At 42.1% G+C, this 25,135-nt stretch overlaps 1 protein-coding gene across 1 annotated transcript in view; it reads left to right on the top strand.

Moving 5' to 3' along the window:
- Nucleotides 1–24,923, top strand: part of DUSP16 (dual specificity phosphatase 16) — a 92,429-nt gene extending 67,506 nt beyond the window's left edge. The window contains exons 5-7 of the mRNA XM_025402177.1: nucleotides 11,598–11,757; nucleotides 18,859–18,982; nucleotides 21,176–24,923. Of these exons, the coding sequence (XP_025257962.1) occupies nucleotides 11,598–11,757; nucleotides 18,859–18,982; nucleotides 21,176–22,349 (1,458 nt within the window). The 3' untranslated portion in view covers nucleotides 22,350–24,923. The remainder of the gene's footprint in view (nucleotides 1–11,597; nucleotides 11,758–18,858; nucleotides 18,983–21,175) is intronic.
- Nucleotides 24,924–25,135: the final 212 nt, after the last annotated feature.

Here is a 25,135-nt window from a genome sequence, read left to right as displayed (position 1 = left end):
TAAAAAAAAAAAAAAAAAAAAAAAATCTCCAAAGATGAACATTTTATAATCTGCCCTAACAGTACAGTTCTTTTTATGAAAATTCTGAAGTTAAAGTCTTTACAAACAGTAACCACGAGACCACTAATGTTATTAGTCGTGTTTTGTTTTGTTTCTTTGAGACGGTGCTTCGCACTGTTGCCCAGGCTGGAGTGCAGTGATCTTGGCTCACTGCAAGCTCCCCCTCCCGTGTTCAAGTGATTCTCCTGCCTCAGCCTCCCCAGCAGCTGAGACTACAGGCACCCGCCACCATGCCCAGCTAATTTTTGTATTTTTAATAGAGATGGGGTTTCACCATGTTGGCCAGGATGGTCTTGATCTTCTGACGTCGTGATCCACCCGCCTCAGCCTCCCAAAGTGCTGGGATTACAGGTGTGAGCCACCGTGCCCGGCCTATTAGTCTTTTTTTTTTTTTTTTTTTAATGAAGTGCCACCAAAATATGTTGAAAGCATGTCACAGAAATTTTCTTGGGAGGATCATGTTTCCCATTTAAAATGCTGGGCTTTTTATATTATTGCAGTTAACCCTCATAATAGGATTAGGAGATACGTTTTGCTCTGAGCTAAGTCACTTACCTGAGATTATGTCATTGACTTCAGAGCTGGTCAGTGGCACAGATCAAATGTAAACCCAGGCTGCTGTAATTTTCAGTCCCATGCTTATGTTACGCCAAACATGCCCATCTTCTGGAAAAAGGAATTCTCTATAGCAGGTTGTTATGAAGGGCTGACAAATCTTAAGTCTATTGAGTCACAATTGAGAATTTCTTTCCCTGCTTTTTCTGCAACATCGTCTATACCAGTACCATCCAACAGAAATATAATGCAAGTCACATACATAATTTAAATTTTTCCAGTGTCCTTTAAAAGAAACAGGCAAAGTTAATTTTAATGTTTAATAATAACATATTTAACCTAATATATCTCAAATAATATTTCAGCATGCAATCAGTATACAAAATTATTGAGATATTTTGCGTTCTCTTTTTGTACTGAGTCTTTAAAATCTGGTGTGTATTTTATACTTACAGCACATCTCAATTTGGAGTAGTCACATTTTAGGTGCTCAGTGGCCAGGCTTGTGGCTACCTTATTGGACAGTATTAGGTCTCAGCATGTATTAATTTTTACTGATGATTTAAAGACATGGTTCTTTTGTAGAAGACCATAAGAAGTCATTGGTACCAAAAACATACTTTTATTTTCCTTTTCCCTCACACTGTACTTTTGTTTCTCGGAGTGTGTTCTTTCATCCTCTAGTTTTTATACTAGCGCTGAAATGGGAGCAGCTTATTGTACTAAATGAAAGTCATCTGCTGATGCCCAGTTCATATTTGAAATGAGTGGGATTTGAGAAAGAATCTCTGGTTATTCTGTGAAAGACAAAAGTTCTTGATTGCTTTTCTCTCATATGAGTTACAATTTCAAATGCAGACTTCTGTTCCTATTTAAATATATGCAGTGTATGACAGAATTACCTGTCGGGAGTAGTTACTAAGCAGAACTGTATCTGAGGTGAACCACTGCAGCTTTTTTTTTTTTTTTTTTTTTTTTGAGACAGAGTTTTGCTCTTTTTGCCCAGGCTGGAGTGCAATGGCGCGATCTCGGCTCACCACAACTTCCGCCTCCCGGGTTCAAGCGATTCTCCTGCCTCAGCCTCCCGAGTAGCTGGGATTACAGGCATGTGCCACCACCCCAGCTAATTTTGTATTTTTAGTAGAGACGGGGTTTCTCCATGTTGGTCAGGCTGGTCTTGAACTCCCGACCTCAGGTGATCCACCTGCCTCGGCCTCCCAAAGTGCTGGGATTACAAGCGTGAGCCACCGCGCCTGGCCTTGCAGCTTCTTTTCTAAAGGAGCTCTGTTGCCCGTTCCTTCCCCATTTCAATAATCTGCTGTCAACATTCTTTGTGTAGCTTCTTATTTCAGCCTCTTAACATGCAAAATTGGTTTTCCTAGGCTTTCTTATTCTCCTTGGTGTGGAGTAGGAAGACTGCTCCTTTCTCTGTTGTTTTCTTAGAAGAGTTAGGCAACAAATAGCCTAAACACAATATAGGCTAAGAATGCTTTCAGGGTTTCCAGTGGAAATATATGATCTAGGAACACAAAAGGCTGTCAAAATAATCGGTAAAATATTTCTTCAATGTCTATTATGTCACTGTGTGTAGAACACCATACAGTGTTCAAGTGGGTTGGTTAGGCAAGACCTATTCATTAAACAACAATCCACATGACAAGGTGACTACAGTGTCCCTCCCAACACAGAGGCAGCACGGCATGATGGTTGAGAGCCAACTTTGGGGGTGGACAGTTTTGCATCCCAGTTCTCCACCTTACCAGCTGTATCACTTTAGCTGTTACTGCATCTCAGTCTCTTTACCTACATGCCATTATAACTCTGGCCTCCTGGTGTTCATGTAACATTCAAATGAAATGGCATATGCCAAGCACAGTTCCTGGTTTATAGGGACACTTGTCACTGTCATCTTAGGGTAGACTATGTAGCATACCAGGGTGAGTAGTGGATACAGTACGTTTTGTTGTTTGAAGAAGGCTTGATGGAGTTAATAGGACTTGAGGCCAGTTTTGAAGTCAAATGGGTGGGCACATGCAAAATTAGTCATGGAATTGACTTCGGAAAGAAAAATTACAATTCTTTTATCTAGAATTGCAGTGCCTGTGGTTATTTAATGAGATCTCTGTCCTCAGCCTCACTGAACATAGAGAATTTGACCAAACAGAGCAGTTTCATTAAGGACATATATTAATCTGTTCTCTCTATATTACTTCACAGTCTGCATCAACAGATCATAGAACTCATATTTAGAAATTATTCCGACTACAGGAGAAAGTTTATTTCAGGGTTAGGAGAGAGAAAGTCTTAAAGGGAGAAAAGTTGTGAATGGAAATCATAGTGATAAAATTAAGTTTTTCTTGATTCACAGATAATCATTTTTGAAAGTTTACTCAACTGTGTGTTGAAAGTAGAATCATTTTTTTAAGTCCGTCGGGGGGTTATGTCTTCCACTTTGTAGATGAACCTCACCTGCTGTATTCAGTGTAATTTCCCTACTTCACACCGATTAGGAGAAAGGATAGTTTGGATTAGTGAAAAATACACATCATGGGCTTTTTTCTTTTTTTTTGTAATGGCTTTATTGAGATATAATTCACATACCATACAATTTACAAGCAATTTTTAAGGTAAAATAAGAGAGCTAACATTTTAGGAGACTCTATATTATGTGTCCTCATACTGGCTTTACAAAATACACATCATTAGCCCTATTTTACAGGTGAGGAAATTAAAGCTACCGGAGGTTAGGTAACCTTCCCAAGATCACCCCAGGCGATGAGTGGTAATGCGCTGGGCTGTGCTCTGGTTTTTCTGGGGCCACTACCCATGTACTTTGCTTTATTCCCTGCCACACTGAGATTCCACACTAACCACTAATGAATTGTTTATAAGAAGAGATCCTTTAGGAGTTTGCTTTTAGTAAATCGATCAGTCTTCTCAGTATGGCATTTGATAAAGTTCTGTAGCTTGGCGGTAAAACTCTTTAGCTTGATATTTAAGACTCCTCTAGGACCTAATACCACCTTTTTAGTTCTTACCTCTCCTGTTCTCTTCCTCTGCTCATCCTCTTTCAATGTCTGGACACGCCTAGTGAGTGCACCCCAGATATTTCTGTCCTGTCCTTGGTCTTCATTTCTTTTTTTTTTTTTTGGGATGGAGTCTCGCTCTGTCGCCCAGGCTGGAGTGCAGTGGCCGGATCTCAGCTCACTGCAAGCTCCACCTCCCGGGTTTATGCCATTCTCCTGCCTCAGCCTCCCGAGTAACTGGGACTACAGGCGCCCGCCACCTCGCCCGGCTAACTTTTTTTGTATTTTTTAGTAGAGATGGGGTTTCACCGTGTTAGCCAGGGTGGTCTGGATCTCCTGACCTCGTGATCCGCCCGTCTCGGCCTCCCAAAGTGCTGGGATTACAGGCTTGAGCCACCGCGCCCGGCCCATTCATTTTCTATACCCATCTGGAATGCCTCTACCGCCATCTGAGCTTCAGCTGACAGTTTTAGTTCCCATTATAAATAGTCTTCTCAGAATGCTTCCCTTTGTTTTTACTCCTGTTTTCCAATGCCATTTTGTTTATCCTGCTACATTATATTCATCGGATACCTTTTTGTATCATCATTATTTGTGCAACTGTCTTAATTTGCTAGTAGACTATTCATCCCTCAGTGGGAACACTTGCTTTTTTATGCCCCAGAGTACCTTGATGTGTAGTAAGCCCTTGGTGATTATTTTTCAAAATAGTTATATCCTAATTTGTAACCAGGGCAACTTGTATGAAATGTACATGTCCTTAAAAATTAAGTAAACACAGATTAATTTACTGTGTTAATTTACTCAGAAAATCTTCCGTTTATGAATTTGAGAAACTAAAATTTTCAACCCAGGAAAAATAGTCTCATAAATTATGAAATGAATGGAATGTAAGTTAATGATATTTTACAGTGACTTGTAAAATGAAAATGTACAAGGAACGCATATGAGGATTTCTCATTAGAAGATGCTAATAAACCAGTTACTAGATACTGATTTTAGTCAGCTTCAGGGATAAGGGTTCCTTCATGTATTCACCCAACAAATGTTTATTGAGCCTCTGCCATGTGCCAAACAGTGTTCTAGGTGCTGGGGTACACCAGTAAATGAGACAACAATCTTTGCTTTCATTAGCTTCCATCCTAGGAGAAAGAAACTTGATAGGAAGCATAATAAATAGGTAAATTACATAGTATAGTACAGTATGAGTGCTATGAAGAAAGCAGGGTAAGAGGGCTGGGGAATACCTGTGAGGTGTTGGTTGTAATTAAATGGGTGATCAAAGTAGTCCTCATTGAGATAGAGGCATTTGAACAAACACTCCAAGGAGGTCAAAGAGTGAGCCATTTGAATACCTGGAGGAAGAGCAGTACAGGCAGAAGAAGCCACCAAGGCGAAACACATGTGGTATGCTAAAGGAAGAGCGAGGCCAGTGTGGCTGGAGCAGAGTGAGCATGGGAGAGTGTCGTCAGAGAGGTAATGGGAGCAGATCCGGACAATACAAGACTTCTACGTAGGCCTTGTAAAGACAGGAGCTTTTACTCTGAGAAAGAGAGTTCAGAGGGAGTCATTGGAAGGTTCCAAGCAGAGGAGCAACATAATCTGACTTACATTGTTAGGATCACTTTAGCGTTTGTGTTGAAAACAGGCTGAATTTCCTACTGGAGAGAAGCAGGAAGGCCGGTTAGGAGGCTCCCTGGTAGTGCATTGGAGTCAAGGTGGCAGTAATGGTGGGATTTGGGCTCTATTTTGAAGGTACAGCCAATAGGATTGGATGGTAGGGGTGTGTGAAAAAGAGGTGTCAAGGAGACTGGGAGATGCAGTTGCCGTTAACTGAGATGGAGTCTGTAGGAAGAGCAGGAGTCAGTTCTGGACATGCTGAGTTTTCGAAATGCCTGTTATACTTCCAAGTGGAGATGTTGAGTAGACAGACGGATGTATGAATGGGGCAGGGGGATCCCTGAGGGAGGAGGTATAAAGGTGGGAGTCATTAACGTACAGACAGTACTTAAGAGGGGATCAGATAATTACTAAGAGGCAAAATATAGATGAGAAAAAGATTGAGCCGTGAGCACTCCCACCCTGAAAGTCTGGGGAGTTGAGAATGACCCAACAAAGAATATTCAGAAGTAAATATTGAGGAAGGAAGGAAATCAAATAATCAGGAAGGCAAATAAACAATGTATTTTCCAGGAGGAAGGAGCAGTCAAGTGTGCCAAGTAGTACTTTAGGTCAAGGAAGATTAAGACAGAACTGGTCATTGGATTTAGCAGCATCACTATCCCTGGTGATCGTGGAGCAGTTCTGGTAGAGTGTTGGGGGTGAAAGCCTACATGGAGTGGGTTCAGGAGATAACAGGAGGAGTGGAGTTGGAGACACCAAGTAGAGGGGTTCTTTCAAGGACTTTGAAGGAGCAAAGATATGGGGTAGTGACTGGAGGGAGAAGCGAAGCTGAGAGGAGATATTTTTAAGGTGGGAGAAATAGTGGTTTGTTTGATTGCAGGTAGGAAGAATGATCCTGTGCAGTGGAAAATTGATGTAGAAGAAAGGAGAATCACAAAGCTGTGTTCTTGAGCAAGAGGGGATGAATTTATTTAGCAAGCAGAGGGATTGGCCTTACGAGTGTGGACAGTTCATCCAGAACAACAGGTGGGAAGGCAGAGTATCTAGGTGCATTTGCTGGGAGATGGGTAAATGTGGTGATGGAAGTCTATCAAAATTTGCTTCTGACTGTTTCGATTTTTCCATTGTAGTAGGAAGCAAGATCGTTCTTCAGCTATGAGTGAGGATGAGTGGGGACATAGAGGGAGTTTGAAGAGAAAGGGAAATGGATAGAATGGCAAATGGGAAAGAGAAAAAGTGAATGGACTGGGGAAATACAGTGATTGCTGAGGAGTATGAATTGAAAGTGAGATCAGGTAGCATTGTGGAGTGTTTTTCTCTGGCCATGTTCAGTGGTATGGGCAGTGCTGACTAGGTGGAGAACTAGATTTAACTAAGGTTGTAATCTTGCCAAGTGAGTACGAACAATTGATGAGGGCAGAGGAAGTTAGGGTAAAAGGAGAGGAGTGATTGTAATAACTGATGATAGAATTTACGCTGGGCAAGGAAGGCAGACATCATGGGGATGAAGGACAGAGACAATTAGTAGATCATCAGACTGTAGGTCCTCCTGCAGGGGTTGAGATTCTGGGTGTAGTGTAGTGTAAGAGAGAGTGAGCTGCAAAGTGGAAGAGTCATCCAAGAGTAGGGTGCATGAAATCAAGCTTATGGAGGGTTTGTGGTTATTGGTAGTGACAGAGACCAGGCTAGCTCTCATGGGAGTGAGTGGCCAAGATGAGGAGTTCAAAGAACTGTGAGGCCACGGTGTTGGAAGGATCTTTGAAGGCCGGTGAAGAAGGATTATCTAATCAGTAGAAAGTGTGTATTTGCAGACTTAGCACAAAGATGAGCTAAATATTTAACAGCATATGATGACTGCTCTCTAGAAGCTTAAAGATTGTGATGTTTAATTGTAGGACAGAGTAAATACTCAGCTGTGTATGTTTTATATAACATGCTGAAACTAAACTGAATGAATTATATAAATATCTCTTTATAATTTAGTAAGAAGTCATTGACACGTATCTATAAATAAAAGCAATCCTTATTCCACAAAAGAATCATTCTTCATAATTATAGTTCCATCTTAGTTTCACCATTACAAACAAAAAGATCAATCAGGTGTGGTGGCACACGCCTATAATCCCTGCTACTCGGGAGGCTGAGACGGGAGAATCACTCAAATCCAGGAGTTCGAGGTTAGCCTGGACCACATGGTGGGACCCTCTCTTAAAAACACAAAAAATTAAGATCCCCTCCCAGCTGTTTGTATGGAAATTTGTTAAAAAAATATATCTAAAAAATATCAAGAGAGCAAACTAACAACAGTTATATGAAACTTCAGAAACTTTCTTAACCAACTCCAGAGATTCCACTTCATCTCTTCCCCATGTCTTTGGCAGGTGAATGCCTGCTGCATGAGTAGGCTCTTTGCTGTAGCACGTCTGCCTCCACCATCTGAATAGCATACTTACCAAGAATCATTTGTGTTTGTTCTTGAACTTGTTTAGGCCACTGGACTTGTTATTATAATTATGTATGTTAATTAAAATATGATATACACCAATGAAATGTGAAGGAGGAGAGATGTTTTTCTGTGACCTAAGTGAGGTGTTTTGGAAAGATTCAGGAAGGACAGATTGCTTCATATATATATATATATATCTCCTTATTCCACAAAAGAATCAGACTCATTCTTCATAATTATAGTTCCATCTCAATTTCACCATTACAAACAAGATGAATCATATATATATATATATATGTATATATGTCAAATTAGGTGGGAATAAGGGAGCTGTAAAGTATTTGGGGGACGGTTATAATCTAGAAGGCTTTGGCACTGATAGTGCTTTACAAGTTCTTGCTCTTCTTTAAAAAATGAAAACTGTAAGTGGTAGATGCATTTAGGTGTGATTTGCTTAGGAACTCCAGTCAGCTAAACTAGACAAGAAAAAGCTGTGGTCCTGCATCAGAAATCAGTGTGTTCATGTACATTTATTTGTTTTAAGTTAAAACAATGTTTTGAGTATGTATGTATCATTTTTAATGACTTCCCCCTTAACTGACTTTTTCCACTGACTACTAATCCAGATGAGAAGGCACTTATTTGTGATATTTAATTTAGTAGCCAAATTATATTTAGTATTTAAGGATTTGTGTTTTTTTTTTGGTTTGTTTGTTTTAAAAATTGTGCTTGTTTTATTTATCAAGTCCCATCTTATTATTCCAAAAAAATTTTCAGGTAGCATCTGGATAGTAGATTTAATCAATAGATCTTTTAAGCTAAAAATTTTATAAATAAAGCCATTGAAATTATTTTTTTTCTCAGTTCATTTTGTATTTAAAATATTTTACTAGCTGCATGTAGTAGCTCATGCCTGTAATCCAAGCACTTTGGGAGGCCAAGTTAGGAGGATCGCTTGAGGCCATGAGTTTGAGAGCAGCCTGGGCAATATAGTGAGACTCTGTCTCTACAAAAAAATTTAAAAAAATTTGTGGGGAACCATGGCACATGCCTGGAGTTTCAGCTACTCAAGAGTCTGAGGCAGGAGGATCACTTGACCCCAGGAGGTCAATAATTGAACCCACATCAAAGGGTGGTTGTGAGAATTAAATGAGACAGTCCATTTAAATGCTTAATACAGTACCTGGCACATCGTAGGCATTCATTAAATGTTAGATATCATTTTCTTAATCAGTACCATGTGTCATTGTATAATTAATAGGTCTCTAACAAAGGTACTCAATAAATATTTTTTGACTTAATATAGGTTTAAGTTGTAATTTCTATAAAATGTAGGCTATTAAGGTTACTTGTCAGAAGTGTACATCGTTGTATTCTTTCTATGGAAAATCAATTTTGACAGTTCTTATTGACTTGCAACATGTTTTCTCTTAGAATTTCTTGTTGTCTTTTGATTGTGTACAGTATATAACACTATTAGAGTCACCTCATTTCTCAGAAACTTCTGTAATATCTTCATTATTGAATTGAGTGGATAGGGATATTACTAATTTCCTTTACTATTAATTTAACATATCTGTAGTACCATTGGTAGAAAGGACTATTGGTGAGAAAGTCCTCAAAGGCTGATTTAATTTAACTCCAGTGACCCACTTCTGTTCTTACATGGGTGATCCTGAACCAGTTCCTGTACCCTGTTGTTGATCAGATAGTACTAGATACACTCAGCTTGGGTTCACACATAGAAAAACAAATGTAACCTTTGCACATGTACAAAAGTTTAAAGGTTGTAGTAAACACCATTAAGATCTACGTAGCCTGATTGTTAACCTAACAGAAGCATGAGACCATCAGAAGACTTGGGCTCTGGCATATCTGAAGGGTGTTGGCCAATCTAAGAAATCCACCTAGTTCCAAAAGCTGTTTATTGACATTGTCATCTCAACAAGAGATGGTTGCATACACAATCTGGATTTATGCTGTCCACGTTTTTGTTTGTTTGAGACAGAGTTTTGCTCTTGTTGCCCAGGCTGGAGTGCAATGGCGCAATCTCAGCTCACCACGACCTCCGCCTTCTGAGTTCAAGTGATTCTTCTACAGGCATGTGCCACCACACCTGGATAATTTTGTAGTTTTAGTAGAGATGGGGTTTCTCCATGTTGGTCAGGCTGGTCTTGAACTCCAGACCTCAGGTGATCCACCTGCCTCGGCCTCCCAAAGTGCTGGGATTTACAGGCATGAGCCACCGCACCCGGCCGTTGTTCACCTTTTATGTAAAATAAAGTATATTTATTGTGCCAAATGTAGTAAATGAAGAGATTAGGGAACTGGCATGTTTCGGAAGGATAATATAGGAAGAAAATTGCCAATTTTCTTTCAGGTAGTTGGAAAAGATTTGTAGAAAAGGTAGTATTCCAAGAGAAGGAAGAAATGACCAAGATGGCTTAGACTAATTATTCCAGGCTTGGAACATCTCCTGAGAGTCAGGAGGGGGATGACTAAATGAAACAGGTTTGTGTGGGCTTGCCTGCTAAATGGTGGATGGATGTCAGTTGAACAGATTCGTTTTGAGTGCAACTCTATACCTGGGCTGAAGGTGCGAAAACAAGACTCGGTCCAAGATCTCACTCATTACTTCATTACATAACAGGGGAGATGAGAATTATCTGTTAATGTTAACACACTATGCTAGGTGCTTAATTAATGGTGTGAACAAAGTACTTTGGAAGGACAGGGAACTGAATGGTTAATTATGCATCAGTGGGAAAGAGTTCATAGATGAGGTTACACAAAGTAGGAAGAGTGGGAAGAGTGTCTTCCGGAAGGAGGACAGGGCTTTCTAAGCACGAGAACGGTGTGAACAGAAGCACAGAGGACGGGTATACATTTGATGCTGGGGGTGCTGTATGGGACAGGAGCAGGGAATGAGACTCAAGGAAATGAAAAGAATGTGGATAAAGCACCCAGCCGGGAGTTCATCATAACAGAGATTCCTCTAGTTGTTCAGAACATGGTTTGGAGAGAAAACCACTGCAAACTTCAGGAGCTCCTGGTGACTTTTTTGGTTATCTTGGCTACTGAGCAGTGAATGGGTATAGAGAGGAGAGGATCAATGGAAGAGGTGATTCCAAAAGGATTTGGCAGCTGTTTGGATGAGGGTCATGGGGAAGAGAAAGGAGCCCCATTTTATTTTCGAGCTCAGCTGGCTAGGTCGATGTTATTACCCTAAACCAATTTGGGGATTACAGAGACGAGGCAGGAGTTGGGGGCAGAACAGGAAGAAAGAGAGTATGTTTAGTTTCTGACATTTTAAATGTGAAGGGCCTGTGGAACATCCTGATAGCCAGTAGGTAGTTGGAGATATAGGTTGGAAATTTAAGAGGAGATACACACACACACACACACACATGCACACACATGCCATCAGCATGTAGAACTGGTAATTAAGGCTATATAAATAAGTGCAGCCTTCAAAGAGAGTATTTAGAGTGAGAAGAATGACTAGAACTGTATCTTAGAGAACCAGCGTGTTCTGTGTGGGAAGAAAATGTTGTGTGTCCATATATTCTAAAATCGTATAAACTGTTGTTTTCTTTTGTATTCTTTGTTCCACTTCTCTAGTAATGAAGATAATAGAGATTTGACTATATGAATGATGTGTGGGCGTCCAGCATATTATTTTAAATAGCCTTTGTTGTTCTTAAATTTTTTTTTTTTTCTTAAAACTTGTCTATATGTCATTTTGCTGGGTTTTTGGACTTCACTGATCTGAATGAGTTGTATTTCAAGGAAACTGGGCATTTTTATCATCGCATTAAACTTCACTCTTTCAGAATGATCACGTTTACCATATTATTAGTCACTTTAACTGCTCTTCCTCTCCATAGGAGCTGATGCAGCAGAATGGGATTGGTTATGTGTTAAATGCCAGCAATACCTGTCCAAAGCCTGACTTTATCCCTGAGTCTCATTTCCTGCGTGTGCCTGTGAATGACAGCTTTTGTGAGAAAATTTTGCCATGGTTGGACAAATCAGTAGATTTCATTGGTAAGTAGCTCAAATAATATTACAGGTCCTGTGGGTGATCGTCTCATGTGTAGGTGGACCCCCTCAGCCCCCCTTTTTTTCTTTAGAGAAAAGGAGCCTATTTCAGAGATTTCAAAAGTCTGAAAATAACACGTGGTGCAGCTTACTCATCTAGTGGTCAAGGTGACGTGTGTGTCACACTGTCCCTAAGGACTGACCTTGTGACATTCTAGCTAACATTTAACACCACCAAGGTTAAGCTTCACAGGATCTGTAATTATATATTTGCAACTGTTTGAAAATCAGTTAAGCTTTTAGGGTTAAATTCTTCCTCCAACTTTTCCAAATCCTATACAAGCCTTTGGGAAACTTTGGTAATATTCCCTGTTGCCTTGTTGCTATGTTTTCCACAGAGAAAAGTCAAATCTTGTGAAAACAAATCCCACTACATTTAAGTCTTTATGTCAGTGTGTCTAAGCCGGGGTCCACATGCCAGTAATTTCAGGTAATATTTGATCTAATAGAATGTTGACACACACACACACACTCTCTCTCTCTCTGTCTCTCATTTGGTCACTTCCCTGGCAGTGGTCTTGACAGTATCTCCTCTGTGCCATACTTTGTTCTGCTTCCTGGGCCTGTTCAATTCTGGAGCTTCTCTGGCCCCTGGGTACTGTGGAGGCATTTTGGTGCCACAGGATCAGATCTGCTGGGTGGTAACTTGGTGACGTGTATTTGGAATGTGGCTTTAGTGGACAGTGGCTGAGCAGAGGAGAAACACTACTAGCTCCTTAGTAACATACCACATGTGTGACTCTTGATGTTCCATGTAAGAATTTTTTTTTTTTTTTTTTTTTTGAGACGGAGTCTCGCCCTGTCGCCCAGGCTGGAGTGCAGTGGCGCGGATCTCAGCTCACTGCAAGCTCCGCCTCCTGGGTTCACACCATTCTCCTGCCTCAGCCTCCTGAGTAGCTGGGACTACAGGCGCCCGCCACCATGCCCGGCTAATTTTTTGTACTTTTAGTAGAGATGGGGTTTCACCGTGTTAGCCAGGATGGTCTTGATCTCCTGACCTTGTGATCCGCCCACCTCGGCCTCCCAAAGTGCTGGGATTACAGGCGTGAGCCACCGCACCTGGCCCTATGTAAGAAATTTTTTCCTCCCCAGTTACATAAGTTTGAGCACTCTAATCCATAATTAAATACTCTGAATTGGTTACCATAATTAAAAATAAAAGAACCAGTTCCTTTAAAAAAGTGGAATTGGCCAGGCGTGGTGGTGGCTCACACCTGTAATCCCAGCACTTTGGGAGGCCAAGGCAGGCGGATCACGAGGTCAGGAGATGGAGACCATCCTGGCTAACACGGTGAAACCCCGTCTCTACTAGAAATACAAAAAAGTAGCGTGGTGTGGTGGCGGGCGCCTGTAGTCCCAGCTACTTGGGAGGCTGAGGCAGGCGAATGGCGTGAACCCGGGAGACGGAGCTTGCAGTGAGCTGAGATCACACCACTGCACTCCAGCCTAGGTGACAGAGCAAGATTCCATCTCAAAAAATAAAAAAATAAAAATAAAGTGGAATTGGCCAGGCACAGTGGTTTATGCCTGTAATCCCAGCACTTTAGGAGGCCAAGGCAAGCAGTTACTTGAACCCAGGAGTTCAAGACCAGCCTGGGCAACATAGCAAAACCCTGTCTCTACCAGTGCACCTGTGGTCCCAGCTATTTGGGAGGCTGAGGTGGGAGGATTGCTTGAACCGGGAGGTGGAGGTTACAGTGAGCCAAGATTGTGCCACTGAACTCCAGCCTGGGCAGTACAGCCAGACCCTGTCTCAAAAACAAAAATTGAAAATATGTGTATTAAGCCCCGTACTATAATTTTCACCTGTGAGGGGAATATTCTGTTTAATGCTTTTGGAACTTTGAGTAATTCCAAAACACTTGTCTTTTTTTCAAGATTTCCAGGTTTCTGAGGGTTTCATCTTCAGTTAGGATTCATTCTATGAAACATGTGAAGATAAATGACTTAGTTCACATTAAAATAATCACAAACAAATGGCCAGGTGGCTCACGCCTATAATCCCAGCACTTTGGGAGGCCAAGGCAGGCGGATCACCTGAGGTCAGGAGTTCAAGACCAGCCTGGCCAACATATAGTGAAACCCGGTATACAAAAATTAGCTGGCCGTAGTGGCACACGCCTGTAGTCCCAGCTACTTGGGAAGCCGAGGCAGGAGAATCGCTTGAATCCAGGAGGCAGAGGTTGCAGTGAGCCAAGATCGTGTCACTCCACTCCAGCCGGGGCAACAGAATGAGACTCTATCTCAAAAAAAAAAAAATTAAAAAAAAAAAATAAATAAATCACAAACCCCCACAAGTTCACACACACCCTCCCATTGTACTTCTAAACAACATTCAGCAAATCATTCAGTTTTTGCCTCTTTAAAAATAACAATTGGCCGGGAGTGGTGGCTTATGCCTGTAATCCCAGCACTTTGGGAGGCCAAGATGGGGGGATCACCTGAGGTTGCTGGAGTTTGCGACAGTGTGGCCAACATGTCTCTACTAAACATATAAAAATTAGCTGGGTGTTCTGGCAGGCACCTGTAATCCTAGCTACTTGGGAGGCTGAGGCAGGAAAATCTCTTGAACCTGGGAGGCGGAGGTTGCAGTGAGCTGAGACCACGCCATTGCACTCCACCCTTGGCAACAGAGTGAGACTTTGTCTCAAAAAAAAAAAACAAAACCAGTTATGGTTAACGTTCCCATTGCATGTCACATTGATCCAGAGACACTGGCTCTAATTTCAGCTAAAAATCAGATTTCAAAATCTATCTAGAAAAGAACATGGTTTTCTTAAGTCATGACAATATGTAGGCTTTAGGAGAAAAAGTTTAAAGTTTAGTAGAAAAGAGTTAGAAGAGAAGAGAGAATATGAATAAGTTTGCTCCCAACTTATTTTCTCCTTTAATGAGAGATACTGGGGTCATCATGTCACTTTCATTCATACAAAAGAACTTTAACTGCTTTGTAACTTGGTTAAACACATGCACACAAAACACATACTATAATGTATTTGTAATATCTGCAAATACTTACCAGTATTTCATTTGCTTGGTCCTATTAGAGCCATCATCCTTATCCCACCCAAGTAATTCAAGGCAAAATCTCCAGGCTACTTTTTGAATTCAGCCCGTATTCACTATAATTGCTAGTCCTCTCCTCCATGGCGTTTTAAGCCATGGTTAGTATGATGTACCCCCTTAATGACTTACAGGCTCATAGGGATTTTTTCTTTTCTTTTTGTTAGATTAGATTAGATTCTGGTAAGTCTCCGGGTTTGCTGGAGGGACTCAGGTTTATGTGGAGTTTTGTCTTTCTTTTTAGTTAATGTGCTAGTAACAGAGTTTGCCCATTTGTATTATGGGATACTCATGAGGTGCCCCCAAACCCAGCTGTGTATACAGCCTCTTGCTTCCTCTTCACTGTCTCCTGGGCTCTTGCTCCAGCTCTCCCATGCCCAACTCGTGACTGCATGGACACAACATAGAGAGGTGATTAGGACCATGTATTTTGGAGGCAAACTGTCTGTATTTGAGTCCTTCCTACCCTGGTTATTAAGTGAAGTGGTTTGAGTAAGTTACTTCAAACTTCTGTGCATTTCAGTTTCTTGATCTGGAAACTGAAGATAATATACCTACCTTATAGGAATACTGCGAGGATTAAAATAGATAATGTAAAATGAAAAAAAAAAAAGAAAAAAAGTAAACCAAAAAGAGAAAATAAAAATAAGTAAAATAGACAACGTTATGTGCATTGAACACCTTGTAAAGTACCAGACTCACAATTGGCTGTTAATAAATATTTTAAAAATTGTTACCTGAAGTTTCTCCTTTTTTCTGTCCTTTGAGCTGGACTCTGTAACCCCTCTTAGTTATGACTTCCTTCTTTTTAGCCTTTGTAACTTCCCATCCTCACTACATCTTTGCCCTTTTCATGTGCAGTTCTCTCTCCCCTTTGTTAACCTAGATTTTAGCCTTAATTTCAGTAATGGCTACCTGCCCGTTTCCAGTTTTCATCATCATTGCCTTCTTGTTCTTTATTCAGAAACCTGAAGAGGCTCCTTAGTTTTGTACATTAAAAAGGTAGCCTTGGCCATGTGCAGCGTGTGTAATCACAGCACTCTGGGAAGCGGAGGCGGGAGGATTGCTTGAGGCCAGGAGTTTGACACCAGCCTAGTCAACATAGCAAGATCCTGTCTCTATAAAAAAATTTTTTTAATTAGCCAGGCATGGTGGTGTGCACCTGTAGTCCTAGCTGGGAGGCTGAGGCAGGAGGATTGCTTGAGCCTAGGAGTTCATAGTTACAGTGAGCTATGTTTGCACCATGGCACACCAGCCTGGGTGAACAGAGTGAGACCCTGTCTCAGAAAAGAAATGTAGCCCTTAGCCTAACATTCCCAACACCCTCCAACACCTGCTTCCCGCCTTTGAAACCTTCTCTCTGGTTACTTCTCCAAGGCAGGATGTTTTCTGAGCACTTTGCTCAGTCCCACCACAGGGCTTTCTTGCACACATTTCCCTTCTCCTCTCTGCCAGGTCTGTGTGTATTCCTTTGCTTGAAGACACAGTTTAGGGCTCATGTCTCCCAAGATGCGTGCTGATGAACCTCAACTCCAGTATAATCACTTGTTTTTTTCATTTTTAAAAGACGTCATCAAAAGACTTGTGGTTATAAAAACAGTTGTAAGCACATTGCAGAAAATTTGAAAAACAGAGAAAAGGAAACCTATAACCTCAACGTTGTAACACATGTTACTGTCATTGTTTTATTTCCTTCCAGCCTTATTTTTTATTAAAATCGCTTTAAAAATATGTATCAGCCAGTATCAGCTAGATGCCTACTATGTGCCTAGTGTTAAATCTTTTGGGGGATTGTTAGAAGCAAGCAAGATCCTTCTGGGTCCTTATAATCTAGTTTTTGAGAGTATTTTATTTATTTTTTTATTTTTATTTTTTTTTTTGAGACGGAGTCTCGCTCTGTCGCCCAGGCTAGAGTGAGTGGCGCAGTCTTGGCTCACTGCAACCTCCACCTCCTGGATTCAAGCAATTCTCCTGTCTCAGCCTCCTGAGTAGCTGGGACTACAGGTGCCCACCACCATGCCCAGCTAATTTTTGTATTTTTAATAGAGATGGGATTTCACCATATTGGTCAGGCTGGTCTTGAACTCCTGACCTTAGGTGATCCACTGACCTCAACCTCCCAAAGTGCTGGGATTAGAGGCGTGAGCCACCACGCCCGGCCGAGATAATTATTAAAATTAATGAGAGAGTATTGTCAACGTTAAAAAACAAAAACCCAGACTACTTCCAGTAAGGATTTGAAGCAGTTTTCAATAATAGGTTAGAACCAAAAGATACACATATTCTCACACATACTCATTAAAATGAGATAAAGGAGCAATAATCAAGTAATAAGGGGCTAGGAAATGTACAGTAACTGACAAAAAATCTGAATCGCTACTTCCTATTGAAATTGAGTAGAAACCTTAGCTTTGAGCTTCTTAGCAGCGGGGCAGAAGGGGAAGGAAACACTGAGAGTAACGTGGGATAAATGATAGCTGAGAAGGAAGGGGACGCTGGAGGCACAGGAAGGCATGAGACTGTGTACATGAGTTTCTATGTTCTTATTTGTATAGCATACAATTCTTTGAGTGTTGCTTGGTATTCATTTGTTATTGTTTTATTGTGTTTGGTTTCCCTATCTAGAAGGAAGCTGCTTGCTGCTTGATTATTCATATACTACCCAAAACCTCTATGTTGCTTTATATATGATGAATAATTGTTATATATAATAATCATTGCACTAGAAACTTATAAGTTTATATAAGTTATGTATATTTATAACATAGGCAGTGAGATTGAAGAGCTTTGTATTATTTAGCTGCCAAAGCAAGATTCATTGCATATCTGTGAATCGTAAGAATTTTAACAGAAGGTTCAGTAGACGTTTGGTAGTATCTACCAAGAATGAAAAGGGAGAATTCAGCTTCATGACTGAGCACACATGTAATTATTTAGAATTAAGGTAGTCATGGAACTGGCCAAAATGTTAGTAGCTTCCAGGCTGTGTGGAATAACCTCATCCCCTGCCACATGTACGTACTGTTAAGCCCCTCAGCAGTGAGAGATGGCAGCACTGCCTGGATTTCCCTGGTTCTTTGGTTCTAACAAGTGTCCATGAGTCCTTCCACCATGGTGTGGGGAATTGAGGTAATGCAATAAAGACAATACCTCCTGGGTATCAAGGAAGGGATAAAAGTTCTCTTGGATCTCATTAAAGTGAATGGCTAAACCTGATTCATAGCATATACAAGGTTTTCTTCTAAAATTTAATAAATAAAGTTGAGCCATTTTATGACATACAGAAAAGTTGTCTGAAGAAAAATAAGGAGGCCAGGGGCATTGGCTCACGCCTGTAATCCCAGCACTTTGGGAGGCTGAGGTGGATGGATCACTTGAGGCCAGGAGTTAGAGACCAGCCTGCCCAACATGGTGAAACCCCGACTCCACTAAAAATACAAAAATTAGCAAGGCATGGTGGTGCACACCTGTAATCCCAGCTACTCTGGAGGCTGAGGCAGGAGAATCACTTGAATCCAGGAGGCGGAGATTGCAGTGATCCGACATCACACCACTGCACTCCAGCCTGGGCGACAGAGCAAGACTATCTCAAAATAGTAGTAATAATATTAATAAATGTAATTATATCTCTTATGTAATCAGGGAAAAATTTGAAATGTCACATAACAGGAATAAATTAAACATTACCCATATCTTAGGGGAAATTACTAACATAAGCCAGGAAACCCGAGTTAGTAATAGCTTATTAACAGATTGCTTATTAACAAATAGTTTTGGACCCCAGTTGTCCTGCTGGGGTCAGTGGTGAGGGAATTACCTTCCCCTATCTCCTGAAAAGAATTTTGCAAGGATAAATATGATGTACACAGAGGAGATTTGCGTAGAGGTTTTCAGGTGGAAGACATTGAGTAAGTAAATGGAAACAAGATTTCACTGCTGAACAAAATGGTTAGTAGTGACCTTTCTTGCATTTGACTCATACAGAGAAAGCAAAAGCCTCCAATGGATGTGTCCTAGTGCACTGTTTAGCTGGGATCTCCCGCTCTGCCACCATCGCTATTGCCTACATCATGAAGAGGATGGACATGTCTTTAGATGAAGCTTACAGGTGAGGGCAGGAAAGTGTCTTCTGTGACTGGCTTTTCATTGGACCTGAAACATAAAGAATTATGAGGATGGGTAACCAAAGTAAAGCAGGTCATGATTATTTTAGTCACACTTTTTACAGGTTACTGTGGATTTTTTAATGATCTTGTGAAGATTGGAAAAGAATGCTGTTTTACTGTTTAGCATTAATTCTGCCCTCACATGTGTCAGATTCATCCTCAGCCACTTTTTATGTTTAAGGAACAACAGATGCAGGCAGAGATCTCTATCCTGTTACATGAGTTTATGGCTTTCCCTAAATGCAAAAGTATCCTTGGTGTAAATGTGCCTATGAGGGGGAAGCTGTAATGGAATGCTCACTGCAGAGTCTCTGTTCTGCTTCGCACTTTGGATTGCTGGGAAGAAAAAGCCTAATACATGCACATATGAACCAGATAACTGTCAGACTCCATTCTTCAGTAAAATGCCCCACATTCTAGAGTCGGCCAGGTTGTGTGTGTGTGTGATTTTGACTGGGTTGCCTCCAGTCTCTGATGAATCTGATTCCCCTGCATGTCTCGTTGGGTAGAGATGGTTCATTGTTATCTGATCAGGAATCAAAAATAGAGAGACTTATGCGGCAGGCCTGATTTAACAGTTGCATTTGTTTTTCCTCAAATTGGAAAGTTTGGAAAACAGAAATGAGCTGCCCAAACACCATCCCACGTAAGTCAGGAGCCTGGAGGAGATGGGTCCTCTGGTCATCCGCATGAGCTCTCATGCCCCCGTTCAGGCCTCCCTGAAGTCCTCCTGCTCCATTTAGAAATCAGAAGAAAAGTCACCCTTATATCACGCTATGAAGTCTCATTATGAGGACCCTACATTTACACTAGTTATTCTTGAGCCAGTTATTTCTATTTTTGTGAATTTGCTTAGGTTACTTGATTTCCACGTTTACTTTTTGTTTTTCTTGTTCCTTATTCAAATGCAGATCTTCAGTGTAGTTCTACTCCTGCATCACCTGAAAAGTATCCATGAGGCGCAGGGGCTGCTGAAGAATTTGTCTGTTATCTCTGAGTCTTTATTTCCTCCATGAAACATGAAAGCCATCTAGTATTAGTTTTCATCCTTTGATGAATCTTTTTTAACATGGTGGTTACAAAAGTGGACCCAGATATTTGACCAGCCTGGTTTTGAATCCAGCACCGTCATTTAGTAGCTGTGTGATTTTGGGCAAGTCACTTAAGGACTCTGTGTAGCTAGCTATTTGATGGGGATAATGACACCCACCTGATGATAGGGTAGTTTTGAGGATTAAATGATGATTCAGTGCATAAGCATAGTGCTTAGCACACAGAGACCACTTTGTCGTGGTTATTCTGTCTTGTTGACTATAAAAAGAAGTGTTGCTTTGATACTTTGATCATCTGATACCATTTTCTTTTTGTCATTAAATTTAAAATGTGAACTGTCTTGAGAAGTGACTGGTGACTTTGAGAGGGGATGACATTGGAAATTGAAGGAGAGTGGCTGTTACACTGTACTTTTGTTGGTAGCACTGGTGTGTGTGTCAGGGCTGTCCTTGGTGGTGAATAATCATCTCTTGGCCAGGCACAGTGGCTCACACCTGTAATCCCAGCACTTTGGGAGGCCAAGGTGGGAGAATCACTTGAGCCCAGGAGTTCAAGACCAGCCTGGGCAACACACTGAGACCCTTTCTCTACAAAAGAAACTTTAAAAATTAAAATTAGCCAAGCATGTAGTCCTGTAATTCCAGCCACTCAGGAGGCTGAGGCGGGAGGACTGCATGTGCCTGGGAATTTGAGGCTGCAGTGAGCTATGATCATGCCACTGCACTCCAGTCTGGGTGACAGAACAAGACCCTGTCTCTTAAAGACCACCACCAACAAAACCCCATATCATCTCTTATCAGCTGCATTGGGAGCCCTGGGCCCTTGAAAATGAGGCAAAAACTAGAGCCTCTGGGGCCCAGCTGCCTCTTTCCCGCGTACCCCAGGGATGCGTGCAGAGCCTTCCCAGTGCCTCGGGCCTTTGTATTCTCCACCTTGAGGCGTCTCCCTGAACTTTTAAACCAATCACCTTTCAAAGTTTTTGAGGTCTGCCTGATAATTCCCTATCTCATTTATTCACTTAATATTCATCAGATAAAGTGTAATTATGAAATTCGGGTTTTTGTTTTTTCCTCTCTCTGTAGATTTGTGAAAGAAAAAAGACCTACTATATCTCCAAACTTCAATTTTCTGGGCCAACTCCTGGACTATGAGAAGAAGATTAAGAACCAGACAGGAGCATCAGGGCCAAAGAGCAAACTCAAGCTGCTGCACCTGGAGAAGCCAAATGACCCCGTCCCTGCTGTCTCAGAGGGTGGACAGAAAAGCGAGACGCCCCTCTGTCCACCCTGTGCCGACTCTGCTACCTCAGAGGCAGCAGGGCAAAGGCCCGTGCATCCCACCAGTGTGCCCAGCGTGCAGCCGTCGCTGTTAGAGGACAGCCCGCTGGTACAGGCGCTCAGTGGGCTGCACCTGTCCACAGACAGGCTGGAAGACAGCAATAAGCTCAAGCGTTCCTTCTCTCTGGATATCAAATCAGTTTCATATTCCGCCAGCATGGCAGCGTCCTTACATGGCTTCTCCTCATCAGAAGATGCTTTGGAATACTACAAACCTTCCACTACTCTGGACGGGACCAACAAACTATGCCAGTTCTCCCCTGTGCAGGAACTATCGGAGCAGACTCCTGAAACCAGTCCTGATAAGGAGGAAGCCAGCATCCCCAAGAAGCCGCAGACCACCAGGCCTTCAGACAGCCAGAGCAAGCGATTGCACTCGGTCAGAACCAGCAGCGGTGGCACCACCCAGAGGTCCCTTTTATCTCCACTGCATCGAAGTGGGAGTGTGGAGGACAATTACCACACCAGCTTCCTTTTCGGCCTGTCCACCAGCCAGCAGCACCTCACGAAGTCTGCTGGCCTGGGCCTTAAGGGCTGGCACTCGGATATCTTGGCCCCCCAGACCTCTACCCCTTCCCTCACCAGCAGCTGGTATTTTGCCACAGAGTCCTCACACTTCTACTCTGCCTCAGCCATCTACGGAGGCAGTGCCAGTTACTCTGCCTACAGCTGCAGCCAGCTGCCCACTTGCGGGGACCAAGTCTATTCTGTGCGCAGGCGGCAGAAGCCAAGTGACAGAGCTGACTCACGGCGGAGCTGGCATGAAGAGAGCCCCTTTGAAAAGCAGTTTAAACGCAGAAGCTGCCAAATGGAATTTGGAGAGAGCATCATGTCGGAGAACAGGTCACGGGAAGAGCTGGGGAAAGTGGGCAGTCAGTCCAGCTTTTCGGGCAGCATGGAAATCATTGAGGTCTCCTGAGAAGAAAAACACTTGTGACTTCTATAGACAATTTTTTTTTCTCGTTCACAAAAAAATTCCCTGTAAATCTGAAATATATATATGTACATACATATATATTTTTGGAAAATGGAGCTATGGTGTAAAAGCAACAGGTGGATCGACCCAGTTGTTACTCTCTTAACATCTGCATTTGAGAGATCAGCTAATATTTCTCTCAACAAAAATGGAAGAGCAGATGCTAGAATCCCCCCTAGACAGAGGAAACCATTTTATTCAGTGAATTACACATCCTCTTGTTCTTAAAAAAGCAAGTGTATTTGGTGTTGGAGGACAAAATCCCCTACCATTTTCACGCTGTGCTACTAAGAGATCTCAAATATTCGTCTTTGTCCGGTCCCTTCCATAGTATACCTTAGCGCTGAGACTGAGCCAGCTTGGGGGTCAGGTAGGTAGACCCTGTTAGGGACAGAGCCTAGTGGGAAATCCAAGAGAAATGATCCTATCCAAAGCTGATTCACAAAGCCATGCTCACCTGACAGCCGAGGGACGCGAGCATCACTCTGCTGGACGGACCATTAGGGGCCTTGCCAAGGTCTACCTTAGAGCAAACCCAGTACCTCAGACAGCAAAGTCGGGGCTTTGACCACTACCATGTCGGTAGCCCGTTTTCTAGGCATTGTGAATAGGTAGGTAGCTAGTCACGCTTTTCAGACCAATTCAAACTGTCTATGCACAAAATTCCAGTGGGCCTGGATGGAGGTAATTTTTTTTCTTCTTCTCAGCTTTATGAAGAGAAGGGAACTGTCTAGGATTCAGCTGAACTGCCAGGAACCTGGTAATCATGATTTAAGCTAAGGTTGGGAGGCTAACAAGTCTACCTCCCTCTTTGTAAATCAAAGAATTATTTAGAATGGGATTGTCAGTCCTTTAAATATAAAGATGAACTTGGTTTCAAGCCAGATGTGAATTTATTTGGGTGGTAGCAGACCAGCAGTACCTTCAAGTTCTCAGCCAAAGTAGATGTGTTTGCCCTTTCTGCTTCACTGCATGGATACAGTTGGTAAAATGTAACAATATGGCAGAATTTTATAGGAAACTACCTAGGGAGGTAAAGTATGGGAAGGTTAAGAAAGGTATAAATTGCTGAGGAGAAGCAGGAAACCTATTTCCTTAGCGGCTTTTATCCCCTCGGCATGCGATGGGGCTGGTGTTTCTGTAATTGCCTCAGACTTTCGAATTTACTAGTAGGGCTGAGAGAGACTTTAGTGAGGAAGGAATATTCAGAATAAAACTGTTGAGAAAGCTGAGAAGACCACTGAGTTTGGATCAGCCACTGTGAGTAGAGTGCAAAGCCATGGCCAAGCTGTTTCCGGAAACGCTGGCCGGCGCGTCTTCAGTGGAAAGGGCACATCAAAATGGAGCGAGAGCAAGTCCTCAACTTACAATCACGGTATGGAATCGGTCCTGGCAGCTGAACATAGGAGGTCATTGGAACAAGTACACAAGTGATAGTGCAGATCTGCCTGCAAACAGCCTCCTGGCTTGAGTTTTATCAGCTACAATGTGGGTCGTCTTTGAAGCCTTAATTCACGACAGCAGCTTTTTGGGGGTGGGGGTGGGGCTGGGCGGGTGTTGTCATTGTTCTTTCCCTTCCCGTAAGTGTCGCTAGTTGCTGCCTCGTATCTCAGGTTTTTCTGTTTGAGAAATGGACAGTTTTTTGACCAGGATGTGACTTCATGTTTCCTATGGTGACTTCTAAAACCAGCAGAGAATGATATGACTCAACACAGACCAACTTGGTCATGGGATGATGAGCCGCACAGACATCACTAGCTGTGCACAAATAATGTACTATGATGGGGTGTAAAGTGAAGGCAGAAGAGGGTCAGCCGCGCTGTTATGATACTGGGAAAGTGCTGGTCAATGATTTAATTATATACATTGAAATCTTTAATCAGACATTCTTGTTTCACACAGTAATTGACGTTACGTGCACACACACCAAACGTGTAACAGTTCACCACTTCCAGAATGCGGTCATATCCAAAGCATGTTGAAGGAAAGCAGGAGCTCCTTGCTAAGGATGTTTCAGGAGGTTTGGGGGACTTGGTTTTAATGAGCTTCTGTCATTTAGGGCTTCTCTTGGCCATGGTCCCCTTCCTTCTGGAACTGTGATGTAGTCACACCCTACAGCCTTTAGTGCTGGTTCACTAGTGTCAGATAATCAGTTCTTGGAACCGAGACTGCGAGGCGAAGGGGTGGCCTCGGAGGCGGGCTCCGGAGCTGCTTGGGTGTCTTCAGGTGGCTGGCTCTCTTCAGCATGTAATCGGGGAAACCCTGGCATCTACTAGGGGTGATACAGATGGTGATTTTAAAGAGCAAAACTAGACTTCTATGTGAGAAATGCTGGAAAATGATTTAGGACGTGTAAAGTTAGATGGAAAGACTGTAAATGTTTAATATGAATATAGTGTTCTTTTGAAGGCCAGCTGTTGAACGGTTAAATTGTGCATTTCTCATTTTGATGTGTCATGTATGTTAATGTATGAAATGATTAAATAAAATCAAAACTGGTACCTGTTTATACATAAAGATGAGAAAAGACCTATCTTTGCAGCTATAAACTCGGTGGGAACACCACCACCCAAGTTGCCAAAGGAGGCAGTGGTGAAACCTGTCCTGTTCTTCTCACGTAAATGAGGATTTAGCTCAAAATAAAGTGGTGGTGTCATCAGGTTTATCCTGTGTTCTGTCATTCACACGGAACACCGGATCATTAGCTAAGTTTAGTGCCAGCCTTCATG

The sequence above is a fragment of the Theropithecus gelada genome, chromosome 11 (assembly GCF_003255815.1).
Source record: "Theropithecus gelada isolate Dixy chromosome 11, Tgel_1.0, whole genome shotgun sequence".
Taxonomy (NCBI): Eukaryota; Metazoa; Chordata; class Mammalia; order Primates; family Cercopithecidae; genus Theropithecus; species Theropithecus gelada.
This window is presented reverse-complemented; position numbering and strand designations above follow the sequence as displayed.